Here is a 26479-nt window from a genome sequence, read left to right on the forward strand (position 1 = left end):
TCTTGGTAAGGCGAGGAAGCTAGAGTGGGCAGTGATATCCTTAGTCTATCATATATATATATATATATATATATATATATATATATATATATATATATGCTTTTTTTACATCCAAATTTGACAGTCATTTGTACCATTTCCCAGGGAGGCATGGCTGTTTCAAGGCAAGGTGAGGGCGAGGGGCAGGCCTGGAATGGGGCGATCAAGGGCAGGGCAGGGGCTTCACTCACAGAAGCTGCAGGAGCTTTAGTGATTGTAAAAGGGCTCCAGGCTCTGCCGCCGCCAGGTACTGACAGCAAAGCCAGTCTTCCAGTTCCACCCCCCTTTTGCGGTCCACAGCCTTCTCAGCAAACTTCATCATCATCAGGGCCCGCTTCATGTCGATCCAGTTGTTCAATGTGCTGCACAGCAGCTCCTCAGAGGTGCCTGGCTGCTCTACCAGCTCCCGCCTGGGCCCCCACAGCAAGCACTGCAGCACCCTCTTGGCCTCACCTATGCGGATGCGCTTGATGGGGTCAGCCTCGAGCAGCAGATGGGCCAGTTGCTGCAGGCCAGGCGAGTAGAGGGACAAGGTGGGCAGCGGGGGCAGGTCTTCCTGCCGGTAGTCCTGCTCCCGTAGCTGGGCTCGCACCTCAAATGGATTGGGCTGGTGGAGCAGCTCATAGATGAGGATACCTGTCTGGAACTCATCGAACTTGCTGTACTGGGAGGCAGACACGATCTCAGGGGCCAGCCGTGCCTGGCTCTTTTTCTGTTGCAGGTTGGCAGTGGCGCCTGGCTTTTGCTTGGCCTTCAGGAAGTTGCTAATGATGAGTCGGGGTAACTGCTTCTCACCAGGTACTCCCTGACAGCTGGGAGCCACTGGGGTGCTGGGAGTGACACTGGCTGGGGGCTTGGCAGAGGGTCCCGAGGAGGCCTGGGGGGTACAGTGCACTAGCAGCAGGTTTTCCAGACACAGGTCCCGGTGGATGACCCTGTGCTCCTTCAGATGCTCCAGCCCATTGCAGAGCTGAAGAAGGAGGAAACACACACGCCGCTCGTAAGCCTCGGGTTCAGCCTGATGGCTGGCGGCCGAGTCCCGTACAAAGTCTGAGGCTGTCTGGTGGGGCACCTCTCGAGTGATGACCACCACGCAGTCCTGCTCCTGGGGAGGGGGCTGGGAGGGTGGGGCAGGCAGAGGGTCTTGGGATGCATCGGGGCTGGTGAGCATGCTGGAGGGCACTGAAGCGACAAAGTGGCCGCAGTCCTGCTGGATGTTGAAATGCACAGGCACGGAGGGGCTGCAGTAGGAGGCTGTTTTGGGCTCAGGGGTTTTGCAGATCTGTGGGGAGAAGGAGAACTGGGGTTAAGAGTGGAATCCATGGTTCTGTTCAACAGATGTAGAGACATTTGGGTATCCACATTCAAAGAGGTAAACTAAATCCCTTACCTCACATCATATAAAACATTAACTCAAAATAGATTACACTTGCCGGGCGTGGTGGCGCACACTTGTAATCCCCGCGCTTGGGAGGCAGAGACAGGAGGATCGCGCAGGTTCGAAGCCAGCCGCGCGCGCGCTGGCTTAGGAGACCCTGTTTCCAAATAAAAATGTAAAAATAGGTCTGGGAGTGTAGCCCAGAGATAGAAGGACTTCCAGGAACCCCAGTACCACACACACACAAAAAAAAGAGATTACACTTAAGGGTAAGAGTTAAAACACACACACACACACATAATTTTTTTTTAAATTTTTAGTGGTACTGGGGATGGAACCCAAGGGCATTCCACCTCTGAGCTGCATCCCAGCCATATTTTTTATTCTTTATTATGAAGCAGGGCCTGAGTTGCAAAAGGCCTCCGTAAGTAGTAGCTGAGGCTGTCCTCGAACTGTGATCCTCCTGTCTCAGCCTTCCAAATGCAGAGATTACAAGTTTGTGCCACCACACCTGGCTAAAACATACATTTTTAAAGGTAAACATCCTAGAAGAAACATAAAAGAAAATCTTGAGAAACCTTGGATTGGGCACCAATTTCTTGGATACCACATCAAAAGTATGGTCTGCATAAGAACAAAATAAACTCTACCTCATAATTCAAAACATTTGTGTTTTAAAAGACACCTTTAAGAAAATGAAAGACAAGTAACAGACTTGAGAAAATATTTTCCAAACACATATATAATAAAGGGCTTATATCTAGAATTTACAAAACTACTTAAACTGAATAATAAAAGTTGAACAACCCAGTTAAAAAAATGGGCAAAAGGCATGAATAAGCAATTCACCAAAGAAATATTTAAGTGTCCATAGGCACATAAATTATGTTTAACATCATTAGAGAAGTTATATGTATCTTAATATCATTTGTTAGGGAAATAAAATCTGTATCACAGTGAGATTCCAGTTCCTACTCATTAGAATGTCTAGAATAAGAGATAGATTGTAAGGTCTATGAGGATGGGAGAAAAGGTTTCATCCTTGGAGGAGGGTGTGGCAGCTCTGCTAGAGTCAGCCCTGCAGGTCAGGCCAACATGCTGACATCATATTTGCCTGGATCTAGAAATTAGGGCAAACTGAGAGAACTTGGCCAAGTCCTAAAGGTTTAGGTCCCATGTATGCCCCTGAAATTCCCATGGAGAGAGAATTTCATAATTGCTGGTGGGAATGTAAAACAGTGCATCCACCTTGAACACATTTTGGCAATTACTTAAAAGTTCAAAATTACAGCCGGGCGTGGTGGCGCACACTTATAATCCCCGCACTTGGGAGGAGGAGACAGGAGGATCACGCAGGTTCGAAGCCAGCCATGCTGGCTTAAGAGACCCTGTTTCCAAATAAAAATATAAAAATAGGTCTGGGAGTGTAGCCCGCAGGTAAAAGATCTTCCAGGAACTCCAGTACCACCATAAAAAAATAGTTCAAAATTACATGACCACATGTAAAGTGCAGGTGGTACCCTTGCAGAGCAAGAGCAGTGGGATGGTAGGGAGACTGCTGTGCACAGCGTGGACTGGATGAATTCTCACAAAGCCAGTTAGTTTCCAAAGGACACCGCCTCATTCCCCAGTCCTTTCACTACCTGACAGCTAGTGTTTGTCTGCAGGGACATTCCCTTTGTAAGGAAATTTCAGGGGCGGATGTGGGCCCTATAAACCTTTAGGGCTTGGTTACTGCTCTCGTTTCTAGATTCAGGTACCTATGTGATGCCTACTATCTGGCATGACCTGCGGGCTGACTCTAGAGGAGCTACTCTGTTGAAGCCACACATTTTTCTCCAGGTGAGTCTGCAGCTGCAAGAAAACAGTAAGCTCTTCAGAGAATAAGGGAATCTATAGTACCCAAGGGCATCACCTGAACTGAGGGTAGGAATAAACAAGATACATGATTTCCAGTTCCTGCCTGGAAAGGGTTCCTGGGGAAAATGCACAGCAGTCTCTCTCATTTCTTCTGTCTAGTCTGCTTGTTTGAACCACAGTGTCAGCCATGTGCACAGCACTAATCTACACTGAGCTCAACTGGAGGGATTTGAGGCAGTCCTAATGGCCTCTCCAGGCCTCGATGTCCCTGTAATCACACTGCCAGAAACTGAAGATGGTCAGTGGTGTCTCTCAAATGAGAATGTCTCATTATGCTTTGTAAAGGCAAGAAGAAAAAAGCACCTCACCTCTACCTAAAAAATACAAATTAAAAAAAAATGTCAGCCAGCAAACAATCCCTGAACAACCTTCCTTTTGGGCTGCTGTGAGGAGAGGATTATAATAGCAGTATTTATAAAGCACCACAATCCTTATAGCTGATGCTTTTAGAAGTCCTATTGGAAGCACCTTTCTACAGAGATTCACTTATACTGCAATTTACAAACCTCTCAGCATAAAATCTTGCATGAAAGAGTTCAGCCCCTAGGGAAAGTTTTTTTTTAAGCTAATTGTGCAGAGGGAATGAATAACACATTAATTTAGTAATTTCTCTATTATGAAAGCAGAATAGAAATAGGAGAAAATATATTTACCCAAGACATTGCTATTACACTAACAAAAATACTGATGGCGTATATGCCTCAAGTGTGTTGTTTCAGGCTCTTTCTTATTTTAGTCCACCGAGCTGTCCTCAGTTTAATGGCAGTCTTCTGGAACACTATTAAACTAGAGAAAATTTATGGGGAGGGGTCTCATAAAAAGTCTTGCATATATATGCACAAAAAGCACCCCTGTTACCTTCTTACTGTAGCACACATGTGGACTCTTGCATGTGCCAGGCACTGTGCCAATTATACAGTTTTCGGTTTTCAATCAGTGTCTCATTAAAACTTCTTCCTCCCAAAGTGGTAGATACTATCACAGAGGAGGAAACTGAGACTTTCAGAGGTTACATTATTTGCCCTAGACAGCTGGAAATTATTCTAGAGGTAAAAGCATGGGCTCTGGAATGAAAAAGACTTGAGCTTAAATATGGACTCTGTACCCTTTGGCAAGTTACAGAGATTCTCATTATTTGAAGTAATTCTGATCTATGGAATAGGTGCACACACCAAAGTAGCAAACACTAAGCAGTGCTCCTAAGGAAATACAGAGAGGGTTTTCTGTGAACCTCAGGACACAATATTTGCATCAAGTGATCCGACATCACCTTGTTTTATGTATGTTTCTATTTAGAGACATCTTATTTAATACACATATTGCTGTTCGTTAATATTGAACTCATGGTCAACACTCTAGCTCATGCCTGCAGGAAGCCTACAGAGCACACATGTTTTCTCTGTAAGACCCATCTCAGACCTCCTGTGCTTATGAACACTAAAAGCACTTCAGCACTATACATGGGGCCATTTTAAACAACAAGCTCACAAACAAAAGCACAAAAATGTGAAAAATCAAGGCATTAAATAAGTACACTGCAAAAAGGACACTTGCTCGGAGCTGAAACAAGATGGCAGAGCACCCCTTGTTCCATTTTTATTGAAAATACCAACATCTTACCACTCCTATTTTTTTTTTCCTGCCTTGTGCATGTCCACAAAGGACTGGAAAGTGCTTCTAGCATTGCCTGTAGAGTTACAAAGAAATTTGAGTGGGTAGGTAATTCTAGAAATAGGGAATCCACAAATAACGAGGATGAATGGTATTTATCTCAAAGTCTGTTTTCTCCTTGGTTTAACCGAGGCAGTAATAATTCTTTCCTGATAAGGCCATCATGGATTAAAAAAAGAATAATATAAGGTGTGGCTTTCAGCACCAGGCCTGGCCTGGGTTGGCACTCGATGAAAGGTTGCTATGGTGACTGCCTTACCATTTCACAGTACCAACATGGTGGTGCCGAGCAATCCAGAATTGGCTTGCAGGTATTATACAACCCTAAGAATGCATCTTTGAGGGAGCCCGGGAGGTGTTTCCAGGGTCCCCTTTCCTCAGAGGAGCAAAACACTTGGGTCTGGAGCTCCAGTTGTGCCTCTGACAATCTGAACAGAGATGTAAATGAAGGAGCAGGGTAAATAGCAACTGTGCTGAATGCATTTATTTCACAATCAATGAGCAGGCCTCTGGCCAAGACCCGCAGCTTCATCATGCCCCCACCCCATCATCCTGCAGTGCTCGATGGGTGGTGGGGCAGAAGAGACAGGGGAGCAGCTTTTTGTCCATTTCCCACCTTTCCTCTTCCACCCAATTAATGTTTAAGGGATCCTGTCCTGGGTTTTCTCTGGATCTTTACATAGACCCTTGGTTCAGTTAAAATTTCAAACTTCTTATTGAGCCAAGTCTCATTTTAAACTTTGGAGCCAGGTCCTCATTAATGGGTGAAAATCTGGGCTAAATGATGTCTATTAAGTAATAAAAGGTCCAGGGACTTAACACGGGTTTCTAATTATGAACTGGAGTTCCAAATGGATAAGAAATGGATTGGCTTAAAAAAATGCATACAAGCTAGTGATTTTTTTTCTTGCTGCATATTCATGGAGTCAGGCTAAAGAGCTGGCCTTATTTCCTGGCTGATGAAGGTCAGTGAGCCCACACCTAGAGGTTCCAGAATTGGGAGAGCAGGTGTGAGCCTGCTATTGTTCACTGGGACTGTGCAACCAAGGCTGCAGTGGCAATTGGCTGCTTAACATGCCCAGGTAAAATGAACTCAGCAACACACAAGAGGTAGGTTGGGAGGAGCCCCACTCCCTCCTGCAGACTCTGAGATGGCCATACTCCATCTATACTAATCATGTGGAACTGCTGCGTGTGTGAAAGGATGCTCACAACTCCCACCCTCAATTACCGAGAGAGGCATATTTGCAAGTTCAGATTGTCATTCCTGGTAATCCCGCTCCAAGATTACTCTATTTGATGCTGTTCTCCAAACTTCATTTTTCATAGAGTATAGAGATGGTCCTGGAGTTCTCAAGTCTCTAGAAAAGCCAAATAGGAAACCCTTGGAAATCTCTTTTTTAGAGACCAAGGCTTACCTTCTGGCTTCTTTATGGTTTGGATTTCTAATGAAATAAGGAGCAATTCTTACTAACATCCTCTGGAAAAGTTGAATTTCTTTGCATTGTGTGTTGGAGAAAATGGCTGATTCTACACTATCACATGAAGCCCTAGAATCTATACTGTGCAGGACAATCACTTATGGGTACAAGTGAGGGTCAGATTCAGTGGCAGGGCCAGGTATCCTGGTTCAGATGCTAGGACTCTCTTGCCACGGTCCCATCACTTTCTGTCCCAAGGGCAAAAGAAATTAGGTTTCTTTTGCCAGACTTTTTCCCTCTTTCTCCTCAAAATAGAGACGTTAGCTATTTCTTGAGACGGAATAATTCCCCCAGGTCCAGTGCAGGAGGTGGAAGAGTAGCCAATGCTCAGGAGTAGAGGACAGATCCCAAGAGGAAGTCAAAGATAATCACAGAGCCTGTTCTCAGATTCACTGGGGCTAGTGAAAGGGAAGAACTTTCAAAACACCTTCAGACCCTCTGCCTTCAAAATACCCTGGCTCTGGGTCTACAGGTAACCTTAGGTGTTTAATTCATCATGTTCAACTCACTGGAGGGTCAGATTACTTTCCTCTGTAGACCCTGACTTATGATGGTTTGCTTATTTTTTGACTTTACTATGGTTCAAAAGTGATACGCATTCAGTAGAGAGTGCACTTTACATTTTGGATTTTCATATTTTCCTAGGTTAGTGATATGCAGTATGGTCCTCTCTTACAGTACGAGGCAGCAACCCTGAACCATGGTTCCCAGTCAGCCACACAATCGTGAAAGGAAGTATCTGAGGCTCTACAGTGTCCTATGCTGCTAAGGTAGAATGTATGGTAGGTTATGTGTATTCAATGCTTTTTTTTTTTGGTGAGGGAATAGAGGACTGAATCCAGAGACATTCTACTTTTGAGCCACACCTCCAGCCCTTTTTATTTTTTAGTTTGAAACCAGGTCTTCCTAAGTTGCTGAGAGTCTTACTAAGCTGCTGAGGTTGGCCTTGAATTTATGATCCTCTTATCTCAGACTCCCAATACTGGACTTACAGGTATGTGCCACCATGCCTTGCTTCAGTACATTTTTGACCTACCATATTTTCAGTTTATGATGGGTACATAACCCCATTTTTTGTTGTGGAGTTTCTGTATTTAGATACAGTACCATCCTAATAGAATAGAAGCTCTGGAATTGTTTTAAGTGGTTGAGGGAGTAGTGCAGAAGTATAGCTTTGAGAAGGTAGCTGCAATGTATGGATGGTAGAGAGGCGGAGTTCAGATATAATACTGCAGACTCCACTCAGGGTGTTTGTGTTTTCCTACTTCTGGTGCCTGCTGCCTTGGTCATCTCTTGACGCCAAGATTCTAGAGCCTTGATTTCACTACCACAGACTGGATCTTTCTAGTTTTTTCATAAGGGAGCAGCAACTGTAGGCAGCCCCATGAATATATCAATTAGGGTTCTCAATCTATATTTTATGGTGATGTCACACATTTCTTAAAAGAAAATCTCAAAATCCGAGGAGTCGCGCGTGGGGCACGCCAGATGGGGCCCGGGTCGCGGGACTCTGGGCCCTGGGCCGAACTGCAAGTAGCACGCCAGACCCCTGGAGAAACCGGGCCCAGTAAGACGCTGGGTTCTGGGCGGGGGTTGCGCACGGTGCACACCAGCCGGGGCCCGGGTCGCGGGACTCTGGGCCCCGGGCCGAACTGCGAGTAGCATGCCAGACCCCTGGAGAAACCGGGCCCAGAACAGAAAAAGATAAAGAAAAATATCAGAGAGGAGGTAAGAAAGCCGTTATGGATGCCAGGACACTGGAGATGCAGACAAAACTTATCTAAATTCACTGGAACTTATGGAAAAATTCGCCGTGAAAGAGGACTGCTATTTCTCTATATTGTTAAGAATCTCAGACATCACCTGTAAGGAGAGAGTTTAGCAGAGACCAAGGAGAAATGCGGCGTTGAAAGAGTTCTCCGCGATGGTGGTGGAGACTTGTATTCAGGAGAAGCAGAAACCGGCTCCTACCAACTTTAATTTTTTGGAGAAATTACACCAAATGTCAAATGCTACCATCACACATGATTAGGAACACTGGACAACATTCAGAGTGGAAAAAGAGCCTGGGAAGGATTTGAAACGGTGGAGGCAGTGGCAATGCCAGTGGCCAATACTCAGGGGAGGCAGAGATCTGATACATTACACCTGGAACCTTTGAAATAATAACCACAGAGACAGTGATCGGAACCTGCTGAGGGGTTAGGCGGGCGTCGGGGCCAGTGACCGACATCGGAGCTTGCTGTGAGGCAAGGCCACTACTGAGGCCTCCGTGGCAGGGATTGGAACCTGCCGAGGGGTTAGACCGATGCTGGGGCCAGCGAGGCTGGCATTGGAGCCTGCCATGAGACATGACCAGTGCTGGGGCCTCCAAGGTCGGGTCCGGAACCTGCTGAGGGGTTAGGCCGGTGCTGGGGCCAGCGAGGCTGGCATCAGAGCCTGCCGTGAGGAAAGGCCGGTGCTGGGGCCTCCAAGGTCGGGACCGGAGCCTGCTGAGGGGTTAGGCCGGTGCTGGGGCCAGCGAGGCATCAGAGCCTGCCATGAGGCAAGGCCGGTACTGGGGCCTCTGAGGTCAGGATAAGAGCCTGCCGAGGGGTTAGGCCGGTGCTGGGGCCAGTGAGGCCGGCATTGGAGCCTGCTGTGAGGCAAGGCCGGTGCTGGGGCCTCTGAGGCCGGGATAAGAGCCTGCCGAGGGGTTAGGCCGGTGCTGGGGCCAGCGAGGCCGGCATCGGAGCCTGCCGTGAGGCAAGGCCGGTGCTGGGGCCTCCGAGGCCAGGATAACAACCTGCCGAAGGGCTAGACAGGTGCTGGGGCCAGCGAGGCCGGCATCGGAGCCTGCCATGAGGCGAGGCCAGCATCGGAGCCTGCCGTGAGACATGGCCAGTGCTGGGGCCTCCTAGGCCGGGAACGGAACCTGCCGAGGGGTTAGGCTGGTGCTGGGGCCAACGAGGCCGGCATTGGAGCCTGCCGTGAGGCTAGGCCAGTGCTGGGGCCTCCGAGGCCGGGATTGGAATCTTGCCAAGGGGTTAGGCCGGTGCAGGGGCCAATGGCCAGCATCGGAGCCTGGCGTGAGGCAAGTTCACTCCTGCGGCCTCCAAGGCCAGGACCAAAGCCAGCTTAGGGGTTAGACCGGTGCAGGGGTCAGCGAGACCAGAACTGGGGCCTCCCATGAGGCAAGGCCACTGCTTGAGCCAGCGAGGTCTGGATCAGTCCACTAAGTAGCCAGGCCACTACTGGGACTATCAAGAGTGGGATCGGTACTTGCAACGCAGCATGCACAGAGAAATATCGCAGAAAATATAAATCAGACGCTTCTCTTAATCAGCAATAACTAGGAGGAAAAGGGCAACAGGAAGAGGTTGAGCTATAGAAAGGGCCCTATAGGGAAGCAACTAATGTGACCAATCAGAGGGTATGTAATACTGGAGGACAGAGCCTCTTTAAAACGCAGGAGGTACATAAACAAATGTATCAAAGTAAATCACCAAAGAAGCGTGGGATGGAGGAAGGGGGAGGGAATGGGATGGGGGCTGGAGGAGGGCTAATTGGATAATGTGTGCTTGTATATCCTCTCAAGTCTTGTACTCCAATGTGATTGATATATGACTACAATGCACCAATTTAAAAAATAAATTAATAAAAAAAAAGAAAATCTCAAAATCCTCTGCAATTTCCTTGGCTAATAATCACTCTATTTTTAGAAATGTTGCTGATCAGCAAACAAACCCACCAGACCATTTCAAATTACTTCACTCTTTGTATTTTTCTAGCTGGAAAAAAATAATGTCATGGGACAGGTAATGAGAGCTTAGGACCCCTTTCCTCACCCCCCACAAAAACCTGTATGTATTCAGGGGTCATGAAGAGAGTCACAAGCAAGGGCTTGTGTCCATGGTGGATATCGCAGTGGCCCAAACAGGTAGGTGTAGTTCTGCCAGTTCACTCAGGGCTGTGCCCTGAGAGGGCAATGTGGTGTGGTACCAACAACCATGATCTAGCATCAAAGATGAATATTTTGTGTTACCTTGGGTTAGTCACTTCTCTGAATTTCATTTTTCTTTAGTGATAAACTTTAGAGACAAACCATTTCTGCTACTAACTGGTTATGCTTAAATGACTAAATCACTTTCAACCTCCAATTCCCCACCTGTACAACCTAGCTACCCGGCATAATTACTATCAGAACTACAGGTAACATAGACAGTACATCTAGCCAAGGGCCTAGTTGTATACAAAATACCTAAAATGGTATAATTGCTTGTATAACTCAAGATGATGTCTCAATTTAATGCTTCTATGGCTCTAACATTTGAAGAACAATACCATAACTTTCTATCTTTACTATAGTATAAGTCCACAAGCACTTTTATTTCTCCCCTATCTGGTCAGATTATTGCAAAACACATGGCATAGAGTGGGTACATAGTAAAAATCTGCTGAATAAATGAGTGAACTCCCTGTGGCATTAAAAGGTAACTGTTTTCTAATTCCACTAGATCCCATAAGTTTATTCCTGAAAGCACAGAATATATCTTATACTACAAATCTCTTTGTGCCATGTCTTGGGCCAGACAGAGTAAAATCAAGCACCAAGTGTTAAAAAGGAACCAACCCCCTAAAGCCTGGAGAGGTGGAAAGACTGGCTCAGGCCAGGGGCAGCCAGTCCCCTGTAGAATGGAAGGAGGGGTGGTACCTACTTTCACAGCATAGGTACTGCCGGGGTCCTCGGAGCAGGTGGCGCAGTAGTAGATGGCATCTCCTGAGTCACAGCAGGGCTTGTTACAGGTCAGCTTGAAGAGTGACCAGTTATTCTCATTGAAGTGCAGCTCCTTTTTCTGGCCATCCATGAAGAGGTCCTCACACTTGGTGACGAGGCGGGCCAGAGACTGCGTGTAGAGCCCGCCCAGCTTGGCGTAGGTGCCTTCCTTGCTGCTGATGCTGCTCAGGAGGCTGTGGAGTTGCAGGTGGTTGCTGCTGGAGGAGGCCTGGCTGGATACGCTCAGCTGGGAGGAGGAGGCGGAGGCCACTTTGCACTGGAGGCTGGGACTCCCACTGCTGCTTTTGCTGCCCGCCAGCCCCAGAGCAGGAACCCAGTGGCCATTGCCTTTGAAAGCTTTCTCCAGAGGCTCAGAAGAGGAGAAGACATGGTGGTGGCGGTTCCCAGGGCTCAAGGAATAGCTAAAGTGGGACTCGTCGTGAACACAGACATTGGTTTCCGAGTGGCTTAGGTTCAGCTTCGGGCTTGCTGTTCGTGTCTTGGGGGAGCCTTGGGTCCAGAAGAAGCCATCGGGAGAAGATGCTGCTCGGCTCACTAGCTTCTTCTGGGGGAGTGGAGGGGGCTGTGCGGGGCCACTGGGGGATACATCTTCAGTGGAGCCTGAAGGGAACAGGACAGGCGCAAATAGCTTCTTCCCACTGATGGTGGGTGAGTGGGTGGGCTCATAAGACGGACCTTAAAAGAGAAGGAGAAACCATCAGGCTGGAGGCCAATGCACTTAGTAGGGCCAAGGCCCACAGGCTTTTTTGTTTTTCACAGTCAAAGCAATTCATTTCATTTTACTTCTTTTCTATTTCTTTATAAAAAGTATATGCACAGTAGATAAAATTCACAATGCAAAAAATGGTATACACTAAAAATTAAGTCTTCCTTTTACTCTGTCTCTTAGCATTCAGTCTCCCTCATGTTTTCCAAGTAATGTTGCAATAGCAATGACAAACTTGAACATGTGTGGTGTGAGGACATTTTTCTTTAAAGTCAGGTTCACAGAGAGTATAATTTATCTGGAGTAAAATTTCCCCTTTTTAGTGGGCAGTTCTTTGAGCGGAGTTTCACAAACATCTTGCTAGTTTCATGGACAGAGCAAGTCCACAGATAGCTTAGAAGCCAGGGGCATATGCTTTTAAAAATGAGGAAGCAAATCAAAAGGAATCAAGTCTTTCCAAGCCCCACGGTTTCTGATTTGGGGCACTGGACACTGCATCTGATTGGGGCAAGGTTTGATTGGGGCCACAGGTTTCTGCAGAGTATGGGGACATTCAAACACTTGTCTAGGCAGCATAGAGATGGTGATATGGAGGGCTATACCACATTTTGTATAAAACCACATGAGGTGGTTTCATGATAAAATATGAGTTTCAGTTAAAAAAGAACATTTAAAAGATATAGAAAAGATAGCAGGCATGGTGGCGTACACTTGTAATCCCAACATTTGAGAAGCTAAAACAGGAGGATCATAGTTTGTGGATAGGCTCAGGTACTTAGTGAGGACCTTTGCAACTTGGTGAGACCTTGTTTCAAAATAAATAAAGCCGGGTGTGGTGGTGCACACTTGTAATCCCAGCATTTGGGAGGCTGAGACAGAAGGATCTTGGTTCGAGGACAGCCTTAGCTACTTAGTGAGGCCCTTTTCAACCCAGTGAGACCCTGTTTCAAAATAAACAATAAGGTAGGATGCCCCTGGGTTCCATCCCCAGTACCGCAAAAAAAAAAAAAAAAAAAAAAAAAAAGATATAGACAAGAGATATGGACACTTGGAGAAAGAAAGAAAATTTTAAATAATATTCATTTTTCTTTAAAGAACTGACTTAAAGAAGTTTCCACTATTTTAATATAAGACATGTTAACATTATTCATATGTTGTAAAAGGTATCCTATTATCCTAAAGGTTAAAGTATAAAAATAAATGGGTCTTATATTTAAAAAAAAAGAGTACTTATGATGTATATCCCTCATTGAGTCTACTGTGCCAGGTCATCTTAAGGGCAGGACATGTAGTTTACCTTTGTACCTCTCCTTTCTTAGCAGTGAGGCCAGAATAAAAAACCAATAGATCAAAAGCAAGAGGCAAAAAGTCAAAGGAATGGAAGCTAGGATCCTTCTATGGCTACTCCTGAAGAGTTAATGACCTTGAAGCCCTCACCAAGCCTCTCCTGCTTTCCCCAACTCAAGAGCAACAGAGTAAGACTGAGAGGCAGCAATCCCACACCCAGCCCCTCAGATCGAAACTGGGTCTTCCAGACAGCATGACAGATGACCACGCCCTCTGGGCTCACTGGTCCTGGGCAGGCTGGGCTGACACTCTGGCCCCAGGATTACTGATAGAGATATGTGACAGCAGAGCCTCCTGCTCAGGACAGACACATCTGCAAAGCTGGTATGTGGCCTATAGTACACAGGAGCTGAGAACAACCAGGATCGTGTATAGCGAAGGCCAGCGTGGCCTAGTGAGATTGTGGGGCCCATGCCAGCACCCTCCCTGGCTCCCCCCAACTCTACTGTGCTTTGAGAAGTCACTCTTGCTTCCCAGTGCTTTATCAAGATCACAGCCATCCTTCCCACCTCACCCTGATCTGCTGGTGGCTGGCACGCCAGGCGGGGCTCTTGCAGCAAGGCTAAATGAGTGATTTATGTCCCTTCCAGGCGACTCAGGTTAATAATAAATCAAGGGGTAGTGGCATATTCAAGACCAGTCAGCTTTACACACCCAGGAATTTCCCTCTAGCAGAAGAGAGGGTGTTTAAGAAACACCCAGTGGAGGAGGGGAGAACCTGCTTGTTGCTGGTCTCGGTGGGCTCTGAAACCCTGGAGTCTAAGGTCTCCCATCCTGCGCTCCCAGGACAGCTCCTCTGCTCCAGGGGCTGGGCCAGCAACATGGACAGATGAAGCTCAGACAATGACTCACTTTCTCTAGCAGAAGATGTAGAGAGAGGAGGAGGATCACTTACTCACTCCTGGCTAAAACAGCCAGGGATAAGACACCTACCTATGAAGCTCTCCAAGGACAGAAAGTCTCTGTCACTGAGCTCCCAACTCCCGGACTGATGAGCAAGAGGGTGGGTGGTGGCAAAACCACATGCTTCCCGAGAAACCCCTCACCACTGAGCTGTCTGATTCTCAATTTATAAACACCGTGGCAGGGGCTGGCAGTGGAGTGGGATCCAAACCCCTGGCTGGTGCTTTCTTAGTGCCTCCAGTGCCACAAACAGCCTGACTAGGGTAAGGACATATTCTGGTCCTGGTCCAGGCAGCCAGGGTGCATTCTAGCAAACCAGTTTCTTCACTGGTCCCTTATTTAAGCCTGAGGCTTATTTCCATATCTTTATTGGTTTTTGTCCTGTTTGTTTTTAATTTAGGTCTCCCAGTGGCTACAACATGTCCTTTCTGTTTCCACTTTGATTTAGAGGGAAATAGCTGAATGAACCATTACCTGGCTGGTGGCCTTACTTGGTCATTTGCTCATTAAAAAAAGGATCAGATTACATAATTGGAAAGCCCCCCTCCCTGCACTAATTGTCTGTTAACTTCAGCCATTCTCTCCATTTTCAACCTTTCTAAACATGTATTTTGTCTGAAAACTGTGGGAATAAAATATCTCTAGGCAAATGGTGTCTCTCTCTAGTTACCACAGCTTGCCACTGGAAAACTTCCTAATCTATAAGAATAGTGGGCACCTTTTTAAAAAATAATCTGCAACACTTCTTATTCCTCTGATCATCCAAAAGACAAAAAAGCTTCTGCTACAGACCTTAGAGGGGCCCAGCTCAGAGGCTGACAGGTGCTGAGGCAGTGTGTGGGAGGGGTGTCTCCTTTACCCTCTGTGGTGTTCTCTTGCCTTCTATGGAAATGTGCTGGTCAGTGACTTTAATCAAATCCAAACACTGGAGCTACTTGGGTAAATATGGTACAAGGTACTGGGCATTGGGAGGCAGAGCGCCAAGGGTTAACCTGTGGACTAAATTCTCCTTAACTTCCTAGATGTGATTAGTGTTACCTAATTACACTCCACAAGAAACATACTCATCAAGATGGCGCTATTGAAGAATATTCCCCATTACGTACTTGGTCAGCAGAAGCAGTAAGTTACACATATCTTATGTGTGAGGCTTGCCTGAATTGTGGCCTTTACACATATAACTGGGCATGCTGTACATACATAATCATTTTTGTGTTAAAAAAAGCAAGAAAATCCTAATTCTATGACGGGCATTTCCCAACTTGCTATAGCCGTCTGAACTCTCATATCCTTAAAGCTCTCTGGGTAAGAAAGGACAATGGGGTCAGAGGCTGGGAGTTACTCTGAGAGTCCCCTGAGTACCTTAAGATCATATCACTTTTAGGGTGTTGTATTCTTAGGGCTACTTGGAAATAGATGTTGACACGTGGCCCTTCTAGATGAAACTTTGATTTCTCCACCGCATGACCAGCAGTAACGATCCTTTCTGGGATCAGAGGGCACTGGCTGTCATTTTCTTGCCTCCTATTTGGGGAGCCATCTCTTCATCAACATGGCCTTGGGCAACACAGTGGCTAGATTTGTACTATGTGAAGCAGCTGCTGTGCTCTGCATTTAGAAAAGCCAGGAAGAAAGAACAAATTTGCCCTGACGCCCAAAATAAGTTCAAAATTTACAGGCAAACCACTGGCTCAGGAAAATCTGCCTAAAAAAACCTTCAATGACTTCGGCCAGCAGCCAAAGGACTCAGATCCCATGGAACAAACATCTAATTCAACTATCTCCTGGTTGTATGCTGCTGTTAGGTCACTGCTGTTAGATTCTGGATTATAATTAAAAGGGGCAAGAAACTTTCCTCACACTTATGACTGTATCACAGTGGGTAGATTTTAGGTCACTGGTGAATTTTAAACGACTTTGCATTTTAATTGGGCTAGGGGGGCCCAAATGCCACTTTATAAGTTTCCTTTCCATTTCTTATAAAGAAAGCACCCAGTGAGAGAGCGGGGCACCCAGCACCCCTTTAGTGCATGTGATTTGAAGACAAGAAACCATCTCTAGCAGGAACCCACCTATCACATGTGTGCATTGGCTGGAATCTTAACAGGGCCAAGGGGAAGGTATGCTGGTTTGGCTTCTTTATATTTAGAAAGCAGGAAGAGCACACAGAATTTTAATAATAGAAAGAACAGGTTAAGCCCTCTACAGAAATGCAGGGCAAGAGTTCAGAAGTGGACCTCTGAGGTTTAGCTTATGATACAGTCCTTTCTGCTTGCTGGGTTTTAATAGGCATGTTCATTGTTTCTATGGCTACCTCAGCGCTAGGCCGAGAGAGAGAGTGGCCATTCTGTTTTGAGTTTTTGAGCCACACAAATGTGTGCCATTGGGCTCCCTCTCAGCCGGGTTGTACTGTCTGACAGAGCTGTGACAGAGCAAACAAGCATGGGAGCAAAAGGCTGAGTCCCCAGGGTTTCCCCAAGCTTCTTGCTCTTGGGATGACTGCTCTCCAAATGAGAGTGAAACAAAAAAAGTAACTTACTGCAGTATTCTATGGACAGATTTTTTTTGATGAGGATAATAGATTGTAACTATGACACGGATTAGTCCATTCACTGGTCAGTATTTCTTGGGCACATACTAAGGTGAGGTGCTGGGAACAAACAGATGGAGAAAACATTGCCCAGGCCCCGTAGCCTAGTTCAATTCTCTCCTGTTAGAGGTGAGACTATGGTCATCTGTGTAGACACCTGGCTAAGGGTCAGGCAGAAGACGAAGCCACTCCCCTGGTCCCCTTCCCCCTCAGGGACCTGCAGGTGAGGGCAGGAGGGTGCTCTAGCATCACCTGTACCGTTTTCCTCCAAAGGAAAATTGTGCAACCTTTTGTTTGGTTCCACAACAAGAATAAACTCAGCATTCCTTTTAAAGGAAAGCTTTGCTTTTTAAAGAAGATAAATGTGTTCAGAAACTGGAAGCATGTTATTAACATTTTACAACTGGATGGAAATGTGGCATTTGTGAGGAATCTCTCCAGACCACTTATTCCAGGAAACAATAATCAAGAGAAGAATATGATTTACATACAAAAGAAGAGAATCTTGGTCTCAGTTTGGAAAACAAGCTCTGGATGCCTCTGTGTGCTGCTTGCAGCCTAACGGTGGTTCTGGAATTGTGACCTTCCAATCTCTCGTTATTAACAAGAGTTTATCGTCATTAAGGGTTTTCTTCCAAGATAGATAAAAATTCATTCAAAGTACTTTTTACATGTTGTTGACATAAAGGTAAACTGACAGTTTCTTACATGTTGACAGAAAGGTAAGCTGACAGTTTTAGAGGATAATTTGGTAACATCCATTTGCAATACACATCTTTGAGCATCAATTCTAAATAAGAATGTATCTTACAGACTTGCTTACCAAATCCTGCCAATGGATTTTGCAGGATCTCACTGTAGTTTAAGAAAAACAACTTCAACATGTATTGGCAAGAGAAGAAAGGGTTTAACCAATTCATGCAATGAACAAATATGCAACAAAAATTTTAAATGAGGTAGACAGAAAGGTTTTGATTTGAAAGACTTCAAAATACATTAGATTAAAAAAATTTAGAACTAAATTTTGTGACATTCAAAATATAGAAAAAAATTTCTGAGATAATACAAAAAAATGTTCAAAGTGGTGAGAACTGAGATAGGGTGTCAGAAGACTGATTTTATTTCCTACTTACCTGTATTGTTTGAATTTTTATCATAGACATGCACTAACTTGATTGAATAACATATCATTTAAAATGTAGTTTAAGAAGAATAGTTTAAGATGCAGCTTCTTTGCTAATATTGTAGCTCAGAACATGGAAACCCTTAAAAATAAGTATCTTTTCCTGTGGGATACTGCTTCCGTGCCTCAGTAATAGATTTTCCAGATCAGAATCCATGACTCAGTGTATCTCTTTGTGGTATTGGGGTTACATACTAAGTTAGGGCAAAACAACAGTGTCATGTATTAGACTGAGCAGTGAATTTGAGATCAAGTTTGAAACCTGTTTAAACAGATACTACGTGAATTTAAGTACAGAGTTTCAGGTGCTTTTTCCACGGAACCCCCCCCCTTTTTTTTTGGTGGTACTGGGAATGGAACCCTTCTACCTCCAAGGCTACACTCCCAGACCTATTTTATATTTTTATTTGGAAACAGGGTCTCTTAAGCCAGCAAGGCTGGCTTCAAACTTGCACGATCCTCCTGTCTCCACCTCCCAAGCGCAGGGATTACAAGCGTGTGCCACCACGCCCGGCCCAAGGACCCCTTTTTAAAACTATGATTTCTTGCTGGGTGTGGTGGCGCACGCTCGTAATCCCCACGCTTAGGAGGTGGAGACAAGAGGATCGTGCAAGTTCGAAGCCAGCCTTGCTGGCTTAAGAGACCCTGTTTCCAAAAATAAAAAAAAGTATAAAATAAGTCTAGGAGTGTAGCCCGGAGGTAGAAGGGCTTCCAGGAACCTCAGTAACACCATTATATATATATATATATATTTTCTTCTGACAGCTACAGATGACAGTCTGAGGGAGGTAGGTGCTTGGTGAAGGTCAGGCTGTCACTTATTCTGGCTGGCATCTGATTTTGTGAACTTTTTGCTTTTCCCCTTGACAGGCATTCCAACTTCTACCTGCCTCCTCCAAGCCTGACCACAGTGCTCACTACCATTGAACACAGTAGTTACTCCCCAGGAGAGGAAGGCTGGATGTTTTTACTACTCTATCCAACAAATATTTACCAAATGACTGACTAAATTCATGCATATATTTAAAAAATATGTTTGGCATTATTATTGAGAAAAACAAGCTGACTACTGCCAGGATATATAATACCTTTCTCTAGCTCTGGTTTGCTAACTGTAAAAATAAGAAAAAGGCTTATGCAGCTCAGTGGTAGAGTGCTTGCGTAGCATGCTGCACATGGCCCTGGATTCAATCCCCAGAACCAATAAATAAATAAATAAATAAATAAATAAATAAATAAATAAATAAAAATAAGACCAGCACTGTGCTGGTACTTGTATTTAGGTGAGTTTATACCTAGTTACCATATTTTAGACCTCTTTTTCTCCATTGCTGGTACCAATGGTCTCAGTTAAACAGAGAATTCTAATCTCTCATCTCCAGGCATCCACAGACATTTGTTAAACTGCTGAACTGAATTTTTATGTTGTCCTAAATCAAAGAGGGAAACTATCTTAATAGGACATTTGGCTTGTGCATTTCTTCCGGTGACCATTTCTGATGCTAGTCTGTCCACCTTCTCCCCCTCCCACCCACCCACCCATCCGTTCACCACAAGTAACCTTCCTCTTGGCAGCTCACATAGACCTGTCCCGACACATGCAGTCTATCCCTCCCAAACCAAACAGCTGCTTAGGCAGATTTTTCCTTCCACTGAGTTGACTCACTGTTCAACTGAGCTGCCCTATGGACAAATAGGGTGACAGATGAGCTGGGGAGAATATGAAATCTAAGTATTAAAAAGTAGAATTAACATTGATATAAAAATTCCATTTCATTACCAGAAAATTTAGATATATCTGTTTTAAAAATCCAACGAAGTTATACATTTCAGTTTTATTTTTTGTATAGAATTTAATACCTTTTTGTCACAAAATCTGAGTAGCACATTAACTTTAACCACTAACCTTGATACATTTTCAAGACTTTACACAAACTTCTCCTAATATGGGTCCTGAAATGACTTTTTACTCAACTTACTCTGGCTAGCCCATAATGTGGATGCAAAAAGTCTACAAAATGTACTAATTTTCATTCGGAAAAAAATAAATGTATATTCATCAAATGGGATCTTACCACTTTATATATAATATGTAAGAGGTAGACACTAATTTTTCCTTTTGAAGAACTTCAGCCTGGACAGATTCTACTTCTATTCTGCTGAGTGGTCTCAGAGCTACCACCAGAAATAAAATCATAACAGAATTAGAAATGGGTAAATATTGCACTGCAAGACAAACGTGATTCATGAGACTGAAAGGTGATTGTTTAGTAATAGACCTAAAGTAAGCTGCCTTAGTTAGTGGTTCAAAGCTGAAGGAAGGATTTCTCATTTTATGTGACCAGTGGGTCTGTATCTCCAGAAAAATGTTTAGGAGATATTAAAGAGAAAGAGAAAGAGAGAGATTAAGAGAAAGAGAAAGAGAGGGAGAGGGAGAAAGAAAGAAAGACGGAGAGAAAGACAGACAGACAGACAGACAGACTATGAATGTCTTTGGTCTCTTGCCTGTTTCAAAACCTAGTTCTGATCCAGAAGTATAGGAAAAAGCAGCAGGTAGCAATGGTTGGCTCCAAAGTATCAGAGTTTGGTGACAAGATACATATGCCTTCTTGTTGATTCAGGAATCCAAACAAAGGGTTTTCTACTGATTAACTAACTTGTGATAAATAAATAATTATGAAAATATATTCTTTTAATTCCTGCTATTCAGAAACTAAGATGAGAAAATGTCTTGTCACCACTGTCATCATAAACCTCCAGCAGTTCTCTATGTTCTAACTCCACAAATGGGCTCCCACAGCCTTGTACAATCTAGCCCCTGCTTCCCCTCAGCCCCATGTGCCATTTCCCCTTGCCTGCATCCACTGTGGCACACCAGGCTGGTCCTCTTTTCCCAGTGTGCATTTCTACCCTGTTCCTTTCTGTTGTTTCTGTGGTCTGCAAAGCTCTCTCCTTATCAACCGGCTTCTCAATTCCAAGCAGACCACAGACGTGAGCTGAAGTCCCACCTTCTCAAAAGCCCTCTTATGAAACCTCCCTTTGTGTTCATTAAATCTCTTTCTTCTGGAAGCCTTTATAAGCCTTCATGTCCTGGGTAGCCCAATTTCCCATCTTGTCCCATCTATCCATGTATCTTTTGTTTTAATCTTATCTTTCTTTCTCCATCCTTAAGAACCCTGGTACAGACATCATGATTTACTGGTTCTAAGAAGCAAAGTGGTGAGGCCATCAAGCCCATTTCTCATAAACAGCAGATGACAGAGGGGTCTATTGTGAATAGTTCTAGTGACTGGATCAGAGCTGACCTGCAGAGGAGCTAATGGTCAGATGCCAGCCTTTCAGAAAATAATCCCACACTGAATTTTTGCACAATGGGATGGGAAAAGGAAGAAGATAGGAGCCTGAAAAAAAATCTGCATTTCTGCTACATTCCCCCCAAATCAAGACTAAGATATTTCCTGTTTTTAAGTGAGAACTATCAGAAGCTTCCTAGGAGAATATAGCATAGTTTGATTTAAAATACATGCTATGTCTTAGTAAGGACTCATCTTTTATCTAGAAAAATGTTGTTGACAATAAATCTACAAGAAAACCCTCTACTCCCAGATTTGTACTGAGAAGCACTTCCATAGAAATGAGAAAGTCATAAAGTGCACATCTAAACCTAACATGCTAATCCATGTCTAAGAGAAACACAGGAGATGGTGTAAGCACTACCCATCCAGGCCCCGAGTACAGAAAACCAGGGGTTCCTGTATCAGGACATACTCACACATTATGTTTTACGGTGAACTAAAGAAGCTTTCATTCAATAAATGTTTATGTAAACACCTCCTGGCTCCATTTAAACAAGTAGAAATGCGTGCCTGTGTATGTGTGCTCGTGAGAACGAGACACAGAATGCAACAGGCAAGAGCTGGTGGCTAGCGTGCACCTGATCTGTTTAAACTACTCCTGAGGACAGAAAACAGACCTGTCCATAGATGCATCATCACCCGAGGAATAAGGAGCCTTGCAGTATGCTTCCAGCTTGAGGGCCTCCCACCTTGTTGTCATACCACTCCCCTTATAATAAGAGAGGGCAACAAGGCTGAGGCAGCTTCTCATATAGTCACTGGGGAATTAACTTCAACTGCTCCTTGGTAGAGTCAGGACACAGGCATGAGGCCTTGCTCAGCTCTTCCAAATCTTGGCAGCGATCTAAGACCTGGCCTCAAGAATCCGGGAGACTCTGAACCTTTCCACTAAGGGTCAGCCCATTACCTCCATCACTGCAGGTCCTGGAGTCAGAGGTGAGGCTGTCCGTGGATCCCGTGGTGAAGCTGACATGGACAGCCCTGAAGGATGGGCTGAGGCTCTCTGTCGAGCCCTGGCTCACTTTTTCCAGATCAGAGCTGCTTTTGTTCATTTTTAAAAGGTGCCTGGAAAAGGGAGAAAGAAACAATAAAATTCATTTGGTTTCCATTCAGAGATTAGTCTGATAGATCATGAACCTACCATGCTCTTGAAACATGGCCAGAGGAAATTGAAAAAAATGGGGAGGGAGAATAGGGTTCTTCTGAAATCTTACAATCATGGATGACAAGAGGTTTCCCAAGTGGAATTAGAGTCTACAAAATTTAGACAAGCACCAAAATCCTGACTTGGGAGGAAATACTTCACATTTTGATCCCATGTGCCAAAATATTTACACAATTGATGATATCATGTATTACAATTCACTTTTTGGTGGTAATAGGGATGAAACCCAGGGACATTCTACCTCTGGGCTATGCTCCCAGCCCTATTTCTTATTCTTTATTGTGAAACAGGGTCTCACTAAGTTGTAAAGGGCCTCACTAAGTAGCTGAGGCTTTCCATGAACTGTGATCCTCCTGTCTCAGCCTCTCAAATGGTGGGATTACAAGTGTGTGCCACCATGGCTGGCTTATATGTTACACATTTTGATTTTTATAAGAAAAATCAAAATGCTGTCATACAAGCCAATGTGTAGAGATCTACAGCAACTAGGTAGTTTTTTCCAAGATTCCAGAACAAGTGAATTGCAAAATAGGACTAAATATATGGCTTCAAATTGTCTAGGTTCTTCCTTGGAATTAATAAAAACTTTATTTAAATTTTAAACAGACTTCCAGTGGAATGCTTAGAACCAAGTTAATGTAATCCTTACTCTAAGACAACCATAGACTCTGCCCTTTGACTTCCTGTAAAATCTTTCCTTGTATTCCTATGACAGCATTATCAATATATCAGAGACAGAGAGACCAACTTTAAGAACAAAGAACTTGCCTTAGAGAAAACAGTTCCACTGTTTGGTATGTTTGTTTTATTGGTTTCTCTTTCCTTGTTTGCAAGACCCACATGAAGATTCACTTCTGAGCTGCCATTTTCACCGTGAAATGAGACAGCCTGAGATCTATCGAGCTTTTCTCATGTTTCATCATGAAAGAATATGAATTGATGTTTCTTGATGACATTACTGTTCCTATACCAGATCTATATTTCAATATCTGCTATAGGAAATACACAATTTAGTATTGATTTGGCAGCAAAACTATCTTATTTAATACTTCTGATCAGAATTCATTGATTGTTTTTATGTTAACATTACTAGGTCCTGGACCAGGTTTCAGTCACTCTAATGTCTTGGTTTGTTTGTTTGCTTTAAAAATTTTTTATTGGTGCATTGTATTCATGCATCTTAATGGGATAAAAGATGGTGGAGACATACATGCACACATCACCCAATTAGCCCTTACCCAATTCCTGCCCCATTCCCTCTTCCTCCCTCCTTCCCATTCTTGGCTTAGTGACTGACTTTGATATGTTTGTTTAAGTACATCATGTGCTTTAGAGAGTTTCCTTCTTCCCCCCTCATTCCCTCTGTTGCCTTATTTGCTTCCTTATTTTGTTTGTTGTGTTGGAGATTGAACTCAGGGGCATTCTACCTCTGAACTACACCCTCAGCCATGTTTTGTTTTTATTTTGTATTAGGAAACAAGGTCTCACTGAGTTGCCAAGGCTGGCTTTGAACCTGTGATCTTCCTGTCTCAGCCTCCCAAGTATTGGGATTACAGGCATGTACCACTTACACCCAGCTTAATCTCTTAACAGAAAAGTTTAGAGAAAGTTTGTGTGCTATTACAAGAAGTGCTCTTAGACATGTCTTTGAATAACATTAAAAATGTGTTAAAGCTGTTAAGTATTAAGTGACTAATCTTTCTATTTCAGTATCACTGTAGGGATCTTGGAAATACATCTTAGGAAATGCTATGGTAGAAGATGATCTTTAACCTCTGGCAAATATAGTTATAAAAAGTTTCTTACAATATTTTTATCCTTGTCAGCTCCATCAATGATGGCCTTTAAATGGAAGCCAGGATATAAAGTTGTGATAACAACTCCTCGGTCTAGGAGAGATGCCAACTCAGAGGAATCCAGATAATTTTCCTCTTCAGAGTGGTCCCTAGGGTCTTTTGACTCCAGGCCCAGAGGAGAAATTCTAGCACCCTGGGGCTCCTGAGCTGGTACAGCCCCCCACTCCACAAATGTAGAAGACACTCAGTGAGATATGGTAACAGGGAAAACTAAACTCTATATAAATATGTGCATGCTTGAAGACACACACTCACACACAAGCTTTAAGGAAAGAAATTCTCAGGTGTGGGATGCAAAGAGGGAACTCAATACCCTCAACTCTCAATAGCAGTGGTATTTCAATACTAAGTATATGTTTACTATAGATTTTGATAGATTCTCTTTATTAGCTTAAGGATATTTGTTTCTAGCCTCAGTCTTCTAAGAGTTTTATATTTTAAGTCACGTATAGTTATTCAATTTTATAAAATGCTTTCTTATATCTAAGGAAAAATCACATTGTTTTTCTCAGTTGTTCTGTTACTATAATGACTTCCATTAATAATTTTGTTTTTTAAAATTTGTTATATTTAAGTAATACACAAAACATAACAATTGTGCACTAATATTATTCCATGTGATGTTACTAATAACTTCCTAAATCACACCATGTTTGTCTATACTACATTAACTTCTTTTTCTACCATTGCCAATTAAGTTTCATTAATATTTAATACAGGAATATTTAATATTTTATTCAAATAAAGACTAACCTATAATTTTTCTTTCTTGTCCTATCACTGTTTGGTTTGGGTATAAAGGTTAAATCAGAATCTCAAAATGAATTAACTTATTTTTATTCTTCCATTATGTGATGTAGTTGTTATCAGATAAGGTTGATGTGATCCCTGAAAGGTTGGCTAAAACCCACTGTAAAGTTATACAGGTTCAGCTGTAGTATATTTGACAGCAGTGAAGATTCAGTTCTAGCCAGGCATGGTGGTACACACCTGTAATCCTAATATTTGGGAAGCTGACACAGGAGGATCACAGGTTTGAGGATAGCCTCAGGAACTTAGCAAGACTCTGAGCAAACAAGGAAAACTCTGTGGTGTTTTTTTTTTTTTTTTTTTTTTGTGTGTGTGTGTGTGTAGTACGGGGCATGAAACTTAGGGGCCTTCTACCTCCGGGCTACACTCCCAGACCTATATTTTATATTTTATTTTGAAACAGGGTCTCTTAAGCCAGCTGAGGCTGGCTTCGAACCTGCACTATCCTCCTGTCTCAGCCTCCCAAGTGAGGGGCTTACAAGTGTGTGCCACCATGCCCGCCAAGACTCTGTTTAAAAAAAAAGTATAAGCCGGGTGTGGTGGCGCACGCTTGTAATCCCTATGCTTGGGAGGCAGAGACAGGAGGACTGCGCAGGTTCGAAGCCAGCCGCGCGTGCTGGCTTAGGAGACCCTGTTTCCAAATAAACATATAAAAATAGGTCTGGGAGTGTAGCCCGGAGGTAGAAGGGCTTCCAGGAACCCCAGTACCACCACCACCAAAAAAAAAAAAAAAAAAAGTATAGCTCATTGGGAGAATTTTCTTGGATTCTATTCTGCCCCCAAATTTGGTTTTGAGAAAAGAGATTAAAGAAATAGACTTTTATATATAGAAACTTGTTGTGGAATAAAGAGTACTCCATTGAAGGAGGATGGACAAGTCAGCTCCTGGTCCTCACGCTAGTTGTTTATTTTTGTGGTAGCCTCAGTGACTCAGTGAGGCCCTTCACAACTTAGACTAGCTATTTATGATGAGAATAAAAAAGAGAGTAGTGCATTCATATATAAAACATATATTTTTGATGGAAAAAATCAAATTTTAAACTTGTTAGAAGAAAATATCAGAAACAACATTCATAACTGTGGGGTAGAAAAGATCTCCCCCCCCCCTTTATGTGGTACTAAGGATTGAACCCAGGGGCTTTCTACCTCTCAGCTACACACCTAGCTCCTTTTTATTTTTTTTTTTAATTTTGAAATAGAGTCTTGCTAAATTGCTCATAGTGGCTTCAAACCTGTGATCTTCCTGTCTCAGCCTCCCAAGTATTAGGATTACAGGCATGTGCCACTGTGCCCAGCT

At 43.8% G+C, this 26479-nt stretch overlaps 1 protein-coding gene across 1 annotated transcript in view; it reads right to left on the reverse strand.

Annotated features, from left to right (window-relative positions):
- Positions 1-226: 226 nt before the first annotated feature.
- Positions 227-26479, reverse strand: part of PRAG1 (PEAK1 related, kinase-activating pseudokinase 1) — a gene marked incomplete at both ends in the record, with an annotated part of 54659 nt that continues 28406 nt past the window's right edge. Inside the window, 3 exons of the mRNA XM_080710457.1 lie at positions 227-1321; positions 11187-11941; positions 22259-22416. Coding sequence (XP_080566583.1) covers positions 227-1321; positions 11187-11941; positions 22259-22416 — 2008 coding nt within the window. The remainder of the gene's footprint in view (positions 1322-11186; positions 11942-22258; positions 22417-26479) is intronic.

This window comes from Muscardinus avellanarius (genome assembly GCF_963383645.1).
Source record: "Muscardinus avellanarius genome assembly, chromosome: 14".
NCBI lineage: Eukaryota > Metazoa > Chordata > Mammalia > Rodentia > Gliridae > Muscardinus > Muscardinus avellanarius.